The following is an 11,039-nucleotide window of genomic DNA, read 5'->3' on the forward strand; positions in this document are numbered from 1 at the left end:
AGAAAAAAACGAAATTTAAATACAGAAAAAATGAAATTTAAATAAAGAAAAACGGAATTTAAATAAAGAAAAACGAAATTTAAATAAAGAAAAAACAAAATTTAAATAAAGAAAAACGAAATTTAAATAAAGAAAAAACGGAATTTAAATAAAGAAAAACTAAATTAAGTTTGCCTAAATTAAAAACGAGATTAATTTAGATTGATAATAACGGGTAAAAAGTCTAATACATTTTGTTTATTCTATTTTCCACAATGTCAAAGCAACAGCAGCAATACAAGCTCAGGCATGCACTTCGGTTCATACAAACTCCGCTGTTCTGCTATCTAGCCAGAGAACACTCTTGTTGCAGGAACACTCAGGCGTCGGTTCTATTTCTAGCATGCACGCGTTTTCAGACGCGTGTCTCACGCAGGCAGTGTGCAAACTCCAACCTTTTAACATGGGAGCCGAAATAAAAACAGACACCCAACGCAGCTGAGACTCTCACGCCAGCAGCCAGTGTGTCGCCGGCCTTATTCAAGCGCGAATGAGAACCGTTTCGCGGGGGATCCCAGGTGTCAATAAAACAAAAACGTTTTTCCGTTGTTGTTTTATAAATGCTCTGACAATTGTTTAATAAATGTTCAATCAAAATGCAAAACATCGCGTCTTTTTTTTATTTTTATTTTTTATTTTTATTTTTTTTAGTCGACTAATCGTTGTGCAGGACAGGACTTTGGTCGACTAAGCATTTCTTTGGTTGACTACAGCCCTAATGTAAATGCAGCCGTTCAAGGAACATAATTGATTTATTACGGTATTGACGGTATTAGAAAATCCATGTCGTGGCGCAATGTCACACCGGTGATGACTATGACACCGGTGTACCGCCCACCCCTAGACCACACACGCTGTCAAATTTATGAGGTCAACATAGTGGCTGTGTACTTGAGCATTTAAAACATGTTTTGGTTAACCTTTCTAACCTCTGTACTCTTTCACACACACTCAAAGGAATCCCTACCTTCATCCTGCTAAACACCACTGGTCTTTCCCTTCCTGCTCGTGCTGACCGCCTGGAACTCTTGAGGATCACTGGTGATGTAATGAAGACGCTTCCCATTCGCTACTTCCCTGAGCGACGCCCTTATGGTATTTGGAACATCACAGAATTTGTTCCGCCCAAAGAGGCCTTTTTTCTGCGAGTCACTGGCTATGACAGTGATGGCTTCCTCTTTCAGAGAGTGTCCAGTGTCTCCTACTCCAGTATTGTGCCAGGTCAGATTTGTGTAGATGGATACCACCACAAGATATTCAATCTAAGTATCATATTGGTAGTTTTTCCTATATTTTACTGCCTGTGTTACTAGTGTTTTTTTTTTTCTTCATATTTTTTTTAGATGTGCCCAAAGTTAGCATGCCCACTCACACTCCGGGTTACTACCTGCAGAAGGGGGCTATTACGTGTTCTGTGGATAGCCTGATCCCCTATACCTTGCGTTTCTCTAGAGAGGGACTACGCGTAGGTGTGGATCAACTTTTCAGGTAATGCTAATTAATGGTACAGATGGGTAGTTGACAATGTTGTGCGAAGTGACATGCTCTACTGTTCAAAAGTTTAGATTTGGTAAATTTTTAAAAAATGTTTTTGAAAGAAGTCTCTTATGCAAAAATACAGTAAAAAAAAACATATGACATATTATTACAATTTAAAATATGTTTTCTATCTTAATACATTTTAAACTATAATTCATTCATGTAATGGCAAAGCTGAATTTTAAGCAGCCATTACTCCAATTATTCAGTGCCACATGATCCTTCAAATCTAAATGAATACTGTTTTTTTTATAGGAAGAAACCTTGACTAACATTATAAGTGGAAAAAATGCTACATAAGTGTAGAAAATGGCTTCAAATGATAGTGTTGAAGTGCCAGTGAACTTTGTAGTTACTTGGTTACTAGGTCACTTAGCAGGCTCTTTTAATCCTGTGTTCGAGGGCCCAGTGCTGATAGTCTAATCATTTAAATCTTTGTAGTTTGTGTCTTTGGGTGTTTATTTGGGAAGGGATTTATTTTATATGGCTTTACATTTTCATTATCTTTTTAGGGAGTCTGCTAATGCATCATGGGAAATCGCTCAGGTGTCCTTGAAGGACGAGGGCTTTTATGAGTGCATCGCCATCAGCAGTGCCGGAACAGGACGGGCTCAAACCTTCCTTGATGTTTCTGGTTAGAATGTCACCTTTCATTTTTAACTATATAATAATATAATAATTATATATAATAATTATAGCCTGTTATTATCAGTAACATTAAAGCTACAATATGCCTTCTTTTTTTTTTCACCGCTAGGGGTCGCTAACCTCTTACAATAACAAAGGCGTAGATTGATGATGCAGTGATAAGCTGAATCATGGAACTTGCCGTCATGCTGATGGGTCTAATAATGTTTGTGGATGAGTGAAAACATTAATGTTTTTTAACATGACTGTGGTATGAAGCAAGGCGTGATTGCTAATGAAAGACAGATATCAGCGTCACATGCGAGTCCCGCGGATATTAAGGAATGAGGACATTTCATTCTACCGAACTACCCGCAATTGCTGAATTACTACTCAAACTGGTCAGTTTATTTGACGAATTAAACTTGTGAGGTAACGCAGCGCTGTTTTAGTTTGTGTTAGTTTGTTGGCTATATGAGACTAGCAGTAAGCTAGATCAAAATTAGAATAACATTTGCTCACCTGTCTAATAAAGTACATGCAAGAGCGGCGTCTCTGTCAAGTCGAAGTTAGTCGCGGACGTGGAGCTCTCGGCATCTCGAAAACGGCACGACGATATTGATTCTCGTTTTAGTTCTCCTTTTGTCCCAGAGTCTGCTTGCTATGGTCCATAATGTTTGAACGAAACAACAACAGTGTGAGCGTGCCGCTAGCAGGGCCGCTAGACGTTACGTAGTTGTCCACATCTGTCGCCATGGTTACTATAGCAGTACAAGCAGAAACCAGGGATAACGCGGATATTACGTCATTGACAGGCGACAAGTGACAAGAGACGGGCACTATTTAAAATTGTGAATTTCTCTGAATTTACAAATTCTTGGAAACATTTAGGATAGTGTAAGTACATAATTGAAAGAAATATATAACACTGCGCAAGTGGTTTTTGGATATTTTGATACAAATTCTTACATATTGTACCTTTAACAGACATGATGAGGTATACACTATAACAAAGTTGAACATGAATCATTCAATGTTTGCAAAGATTCAGGGAGATGCCCACCATTAGGAGAGCACTGAAGCATGCTGCCTTTGCTAAACTCTGTGCATGACTGAACGGTCAGGCATTTCAACCTTATACACTGCTGCGTAATAGATAACATATGAGGAATACATATGAGGCAAATTATTGAGATGTCCCACATCTGACATGCCTAGAAGCTCTCTCTCTCATATTTTCTCATGAGTCCACTTACCTTACATGTGTGTGAGTTCAATTCACCCAGCCAGAATCCCAATGTGTTCCACTCAGATTTAAGCGTCCAAAAATCTGCCCTCATTTCACCCAAAGCGGAGAGAGCACTGGATTCCTCAGATGAAATGGCCCATTATAATCTTTGGTTTACTTCATGCTCTGTGCAACACATGTGTTGCCCATGAACAATCTCATGCATGCGAGTGAGTGGTTATGTGTTCAAGAAATTATTTTTACAATACAGTTTTATGATGCACAAAAATTACACAAGTAGCTTTAATTCTTTTTGATAAAAGTTATTTGCACTCTAGCAGTAAAGATTAATATACATTTAAACTCCTAACAAGTCTAAATTCATGTCTGTTTACAGTATATAATCCTTTTTTACCTAGACAGCATTTTTGGGACTATTAGACGCATGCAAATGCGACTCTTGTATAGTGCTTTGTGTACCGGAGTAACACAAAAATATTTCTGTTTTCTCATAAGTGTCACCTACTGTCAGAAAGTGAATTTTCATTTTCATTCAGCTTATCTGCCATTTTTTCAGACAAATCGTATTTGAATATCAGACTGAATTTCATGAATTTCAAAAAATCTGTTTAGGTAGATAGCTCACTAGATTTTTTGAGACACTGCTAATGTCCTCGTATCATTGCAATCAGATTTTGTACTTGGAAGACAGATTAGATTTATATTACTGTTCATTTCAATACAAGAGAAATATTTCAATTACACATATTACAAATGTTCATATTACACACTGGTTTTGTGTTGAACAAGGACTGCTCGTATAGTCCTTGTTCAACACAAAACCAGTGTGTAATATGAACATTTGTAATATGTGTAATTGAAATATTTCTCTTGTATTGACGCGTATGGGACGCTCAGGGGTTCAGGATTAATGCAGTCAAGATGGTGGTGTGTGTGTTTCCGGTAAGAGAAACACTAGAGGGAATCCGGTTCAATTTATTTATTCAAAGGGAATTTGTATACGTTGATTCACAAATGTATGTGTATGTGGTCTATAATAAACAGAATAAACACAAAAAAAACAGTTATAAGTAAAGGATACAAAGATTCAGTAAAAGGTATAGCGGAGGATTTTCTTTTTCCGGGTGGATCATCAAGACTATTGGTCCTCCTAAGTGTCAATCATTCTGGTGATATGTTTACGTAAGGCCGTCGTACGTGCTCATGCACACGATTCACACGATGGCGTGCGCTCAAAACACAGGTTGAGCTTCCCACTGATGCCTCAGTCGCGAAGTTTCTACTTGACAGGTAAAGTTTGGCATGCTATTTGGAGAAATCCATTTAAAATCACTGCTAGTAAAAGTTAATGTAAGCTATGATTAGCTCGTGCATGCTCTCTCGTGCACACGTTTAATAGGCGTTCCCTTTCGGGAGCAGGTAGAGTGTTGCGCATGTGCATTTTTTCAAAAAGTGTTGAGGGTGGTTCTTTTTCTAAAATTCGGGAAAATCCTCCGCTATACCTTTAAGTAATATATAAATTAACATACATGGGTTAACTGCATGCTGATTATATTAATAAAATAATAACGTAAACAATGACAAGCAGATTGTATGATCAATATTACAACAGCAAACATACAATGTCATCAAATTCAACATATTCAAACAATATTGAACAGACCGGGTGATCTGTAAATAAGATGTGAATATAATATCTTGTAATCGAATATATCTACAATCATTTTCGTGCTCAAAGTCTATGACGACGGTTTGTTTCACTTTGTGACGCAGTTTAAAGGAGAACTTGGTAACTTTTTTAACTTAATGAAACTGTCTAGAAATCATTTGGATGGTTAAACAACCTGTTCTGGTGATATTGGTGACTTTCCCCGCTCCCCCAGCGTTCCCAGGCGGAAAACCAACCTTGCAACTTGGGCACTACCGTCCCGGCAAGATAGAAATTGGAAGTCTCGTGAGAAGCGAGAACTAGAACGAGAACGAGCGCGAAACACAAATTGCTTTACGGCAATTCGACATAAACACACACGCATGTATGATGTATTACCAGATTACCCACCTCGGTAGACATAGCTCCACGTGATACAGTTGGCTTGCTCTGATCAAAACAAACGCACATGAGCAGCGGTAGAGAGGGGGAGGAGGCCGCCGCAAGTGAGTTTTTTACCACCGTGTTGTGAAATATACGCCCCACAGCTGTAGGGGGAGCTCGTGGGGAAAACATGCGACAACAAAAGGGAAAATCAGCGAAGAAGTGACTAGAGTTCGCTAGAGTTACCGAGTTCTCCTTTAAAAATGAGCTCACCCCACGAGCAAATCTCGACACCCAGAACAACAATACCAATAACAAAGGCAAAAATATAAACGAAAACTCACCCGTAATCATCTACGCACTGATAAAAAACATATACATTGTTGGATAACAGACCAGCCGGCCTGATTTGCAACTCAGGTGCCGATTTTGCATGTCCACACCTGGCCGAGCCCTGCACAACACCAACGACTCAGGGGGCGTGGTTAGGGCTTTCTCACAAGGACTGCAAAAATAAACAGGACTGTATCCTCATGGCATTGTGGCGTTGTTGGAAACCTGACACCACACTGTCCCCGACAGTGCTTATACAAACTCCTTGCACAAATAGCCTCACTTCCTGTCTTCCAGCTCCTCTCTGCTGTCTTGGCTTTATGGTGAGATACAGCCTTAATAACACCCAGGGTTACCGTGGAATCTGGGAATCTGACATTCCCCTTCAGCTGGAATGATCACCTAGAAGTCACGTTTTTCTTATAGGTTCATTGTTGACCAAAAGTTTATCAAGACAGACATGTCTCCTTTTCCCTGTCCCATTTTCTGAGCTGTTTCCCCCGACTGTGCTGTCGCTGGGTCAGTGACACGATTAGCAGGAGTGACAGAGAAAACCTCCCTTATGAAATGTATGTGTCTTCCTGTATAAATTCCCCACTTATGCCCTAATCCACACATCTGTCAACACCCTCCCCGTTTCCCCTTCACATTTCAGACTCATTGCACAAACTGTCAGATCAGCAGAGTTCACAGACATCCAAAGACCTTATGAGAACTCAGAGAGGTCTGGAAAATAATTAGTGAATGTGAATGGATTCAAATTAGGCTGTTGAATTCAATTGCTCCAGGATAAAGAGATTGATAATCACATTTCCTTGACTCATTGTGTCTGTGCAGAGCCTCCTCCTGCTATCACAGTGCCCTCCAACGTGACAGCGTATCCTGGTGCAAATGTCGTTCTGACATGCCTGGTCACCAGCACGGTGCACTTTAACCTGACTTGGCAGAGAGGGGACGTGGATGCAAAATTGGACCATCGCATACATGTCACCGCCAACCTGTCCTTGGAAATCCAGCGAGTCACTCCTGATGATGTCGGCTGGTACACCTGCATCGCAGCCAACGAGGGTGGAGTCTCCGCTTCTCGTGTGTACCTCAATGTGCAAGGTAAGTGTGTTTGTGTTTTTGAAAAAGCAATACGCTACAAAAGATTGATCATTACAACAGTTTTACTGTTGAGAGCAGCTTACTTCTTGCATATTCGTTCTGCCAATGCAACCATATAATGAACTTTTTGCTCATTTTACTTCAATTCAAGTTATTATTTTAATACATGCAGAGAAAAAGCAATTCCCACTGGGCTTTTGGCAGTTCACTCTCCCGCTTCTCTCTAACACAAGATCTGTTTTCACTGCATCCTTTCTGTAGTATTTCACTGCAATATTTTATAGCACTTGTGAAAGTGATTTATGCTAGGCTTGCTCACTGTTTGCAATCCTGCAGTTTCCATTGAAACAGGCTCTGCGCCCCTTTCTTACACAGAATTAACAAGACTTCCTCTGACAGTATACAACGCTGGCAGATCACTTTGCTTTCTCTCACTGGGTAAAATAACCTTTCGTACAAAAGAAAAATTACAAATGAGATCACAAATGAAAAGAGAAATGGGCTTTTTAACAGACCTGGACTGAAGTTTAATTGGTCGTTCACAGAGAACGTGTTTTTGCATTCCACTGTACTGCTTTTCCTTTGTTTTTCTGTGTAAGCATACTGTAGACAGATAAGTTTGACTGTTGCGCTCACCTCGCGTCTTTTGCAGCATCTCACACATGACAGCGTTCTAAATACTAAACATTTTTTACATTTGTGTTCACTGTTCTCTCTGAATGGCTCCTAAGAAATTGCTCATAACACCCAACCAAAGATAAGTGGGATAAAAGACTTAGTTCGCTTCAGCTTCAGAGATTATTAATTATGTGACCTCACTGACCTAAGTGTTGCATATTGCTTACAGAATCAAGGCTTGTTTTCTGTTTCTCATACTGAGGCAATTTTTTATTAGTCATTCTCTGTTGTAATGAATTTAAAATAAGCTGTTTTGATTTGAAAGTATGTGGTTTGGAGGTAATATTGATGGATAGATGTGACTTTAGATTGTCTTTTATGAAGATTAAATGTGTCAAGCCCCTGAGGGCCGGGTTTGAGTTTTATTAGCAGGAGAGCGGGAGTGACATTAACTGTATAATTTTACCTCATTGTTGAGTGATGAGTCTCTTAGTTTTCCACAACATTCTTTCCCAAGACCTGAGGAACGGGTTTTCCCTGCATCACACTTTAATTCTCTTTGGCTCTGTCTCGGTTTCTGCCCTCTCTCTCTCTCTCTGTCTGTCTCTCTCTCGTTTTTTTTTTCTGCCTCAGTATAATTTTTTGTCTTTATCTCTCGAAATTCATCAAGAAGCTTTATTTACATAGTAAAAAAATGCTTTGCTTGGCCAAATCATTTGTTACATGGAATACACATACATATACATACCATTTTAAAACAATAATTTAATTACATTTAAATTAAATAGAAATAATAGTTTCTCTCTGCCTGCTTGTCCCTGTCTATCAGTCTCTGCTTACTTTTCCCTTACCCTCTATTTTTGTTCTGCTGCTACATTTTAAGCCACTTCGTAGTTTTTTTGTGTGTCAGTCTTTGGCTTTTTAAACAGCTGTCACTGTTGGACTGACACCGTGCGTGTGTGTGTCTGTGTGTGTGTGTGTGTGTGTGTGTGTGTGTGTGTGTGTAATCACCACCTGCTGGAATTCCTGTGCTGTCCTAGTCATTAGGGGCCCTTTGAAGTGGGACTGCTGACATAGTGATACCTGGCCAGTCCACAGAGTCATCTGCCCTAATCCAACATTACTTTGACCTGTACTGTCCACACACACCGTTTACAACCCCAGTCCCAGTCAATGTCTGTGTTTAGAGGGTCCAGAGACCCAAAGAATATTTAGCCATTTAATATTGGGTATTCAACTACTTTTGCTATTTACATTGCCATGAAGTATGAAGTTACAGTTTGAACATTTTGCAGTAAATATGTGTTAATGTCTAAACAAATATTTTGATATTTACTGCAGTTACACTGTACTTAAGTGTATTTTAAGTGTCCAGATAGACCTTGCTGCCACAGGATTTTCATAGTAAAAATGTGTTTTAATCTGCATACAGTAGACATTCAATTTACAGAAACATAGTAACTGTTTGAATTACAGTAGCCTCAGGCAAAAAAGCGTAGATGATGAGGTGTTTGTGATGCTTAGCGTCAGTGAGTTGTTAAAATTTGGCCTTTAGGCAGACCAAGTCTATTAGAGTACAATTTAGTGACTAAGACTTGGGATAATTACAGCTTTACTACTAGACACAAAGTGACCTCTCAACGGCAATGCTTTGACTGCCTGAGCATGCAACACACAATGGCTCTCCCTTGCACAATAGACTCATTTTGTCTGCCAGGTCTCGTTTTGGGTCCACTTTAATCATGACAAAGTGGGGTTCTGGAAATTACATCACTCATCCCTGTCAAGCTTTCCATTTGAAATACAGTAGAAGACCTGTAAATCTCTGTTACAATATTGTGTAATGTTAGCCATATTACTGACTTGTTGTGGTTTGCTCTGTTCCAAAAACCTTGTGATCTGCCTACAGAAGCAGCGTTTTATCCTGTTCCGAAAGGTAGCCAACTTATTCTGCATACTAAGGGCACGTTTACACGACAACCATGTACTAAAAAACGGAAACGGTTTCCCTTTACGTTTTTGAAAAGTTTAGCATACAGACGATAACATTGTCAAAACGATCCCCGTTCACACGGATCCATGAAAATGACTAAAAACACTGTATTATGCATGCTAGGCAAGTAGTTGGCGATGTCACTTTGTAAAGAAACACTACATGCTTATAGACTGAACACATAATACTCATGCGCATGACGTCACCATTTTCACAAATTCGCATTCTTGTAGTTTACAGGCGATAATGGTATTGTTCTCAAAAACTTGCATTTTGAAACCCGTTTTCAAAAGTTTGTGTTTTCAGGCCCCCAAAACTCATTTGTGTGAAAATGAATTTGCAAAACATAAAAATTGTCAGTTTTTTGTGTAAACACCCCCTAAAATATCTCATTATAGCTAAGATACCTGATATTCTAAGGCAGCATTGCGTGTATTCTTCACAGAGAAGACAATACCAGACTGCACTGTGTCAAGGTCAGTAGGTAGAAGACCAAAGGTCCAATCCAAAGTAGAAGACAAGGTGAGAGAAAGAGATAAACTATTTTTATCAATATTTTGGGTCAGGGTTAGCCTATACCTTTCAAAAGTTTGTGGTTAGTAAGATTTTTTTGTTTTTGAAAGTGTCTTGTAAAAAAAATGTGCTATGTTTTTTTATGCTTGTTGCCATATTGCAGCATTTTCTTAGCAACATGCTAACGCCAAACTCTATTGAAATCAGTTATAAGTCGAGTCTCCCCAGCGCTATTGAATGAGACGCAGAGTAGATGTCTATGTAGAGCGTTCTAAATAAAATCACTTATGTGGTTCCATTTCAGTTCCATTTCACTTATTTCATTTCACACTGTTTCATTTCTGTTAGCTAGTTAGCTGCCTATATAGGCAGATCACTAGGTTTTGAAACAGAGCTATGATGTGTATTTCCTGTCTCTGCCAATGATGTCACATCCTGCTCTGTTGGCATATGGGACAGGCAGAGACTGGAGGTCAGAGAACAGTAGAGACATGCATCAGATTGGCTTCAGCAGTGAGAAAACACTCTCATTCAGCAGGGGCTGCACATCATGAATTGATCAAGAGCATGCCTCTGCTTCAGCAGCTCAGAGAATCTGGAACCAATAATCCCACTTTAGTGTTTCTGTAAAAAAGAAGACTTGATAGGAGAATTGCTGTGAAATATGTTTGGCTGGCTTCAGAATCATATCATGGGTGTAAAGCAGGACATTTTTAAAAGGGTATTGTGGAGACCACATGGGAACATTACTTGGATACAGTTATGTTCTTTACAAACACACACACTGGAGTTAAGATTGTACTAATGGCTATATATTTGTTGGTGAATGTAATTATTTTTCTAAATATTTTCTAAATGTCTGTAAATCTCATCCAACTGTTTGATAGGTCAAATATTACCTGACAGATTGATAATAAATTTACTTTAGTACAGTGATCAATCTTTTTCAGTCCAAGAACCCCCCAATTACAATTTTAATAACTTGCATG

At 39.1% G+C, this 11,039-nt stretch overlaps 1 protein-coding gene across 3 annotated transcripts in view; it reads left to right on the forward strand.

Moving 5' to 3' along the window:
• The window catches only part of hmcn1 (hemicentin 1), a 108,147-nt gene that overhangs the window by 24,849 nt on the left and 72,259 nt on the right, over positions 1–11,039 (forward strand). For all 3 annotated transcript variants that reach the window (XM_084432798.1, XM_084432800.1, XM_084432799.1), the window contains exons 8-11: positions 997–1,260; positions 1,383–1,527; positions 2,091–2,212; positions 6,657–6,926. In XM_084432798.1, coding sequence (XP_084288924.1) covers positions 997–1,260; positions 1,383–1,527; positions 2,091–2,212; positions 6,657–6,926 — 801 coding nt within the window. The remainder of the gene's footprint in view (positions 1–996; positions 1,261–1,382; positions 1,528–2,090; positions 2,213–6,656; positions 6,927–11,039) is intronic.

This window comes from Rutilus rutilus (assembly GCF_951802725.1).
Source record: "Rutilus rutilus genome assembly, chromosome: 15".
NCBI lineage: Eukaryota > Metazoa > Chordata > Actinopteri > Cypriniformes > Leuciscidae > Rutilus > Rutilus rutilus.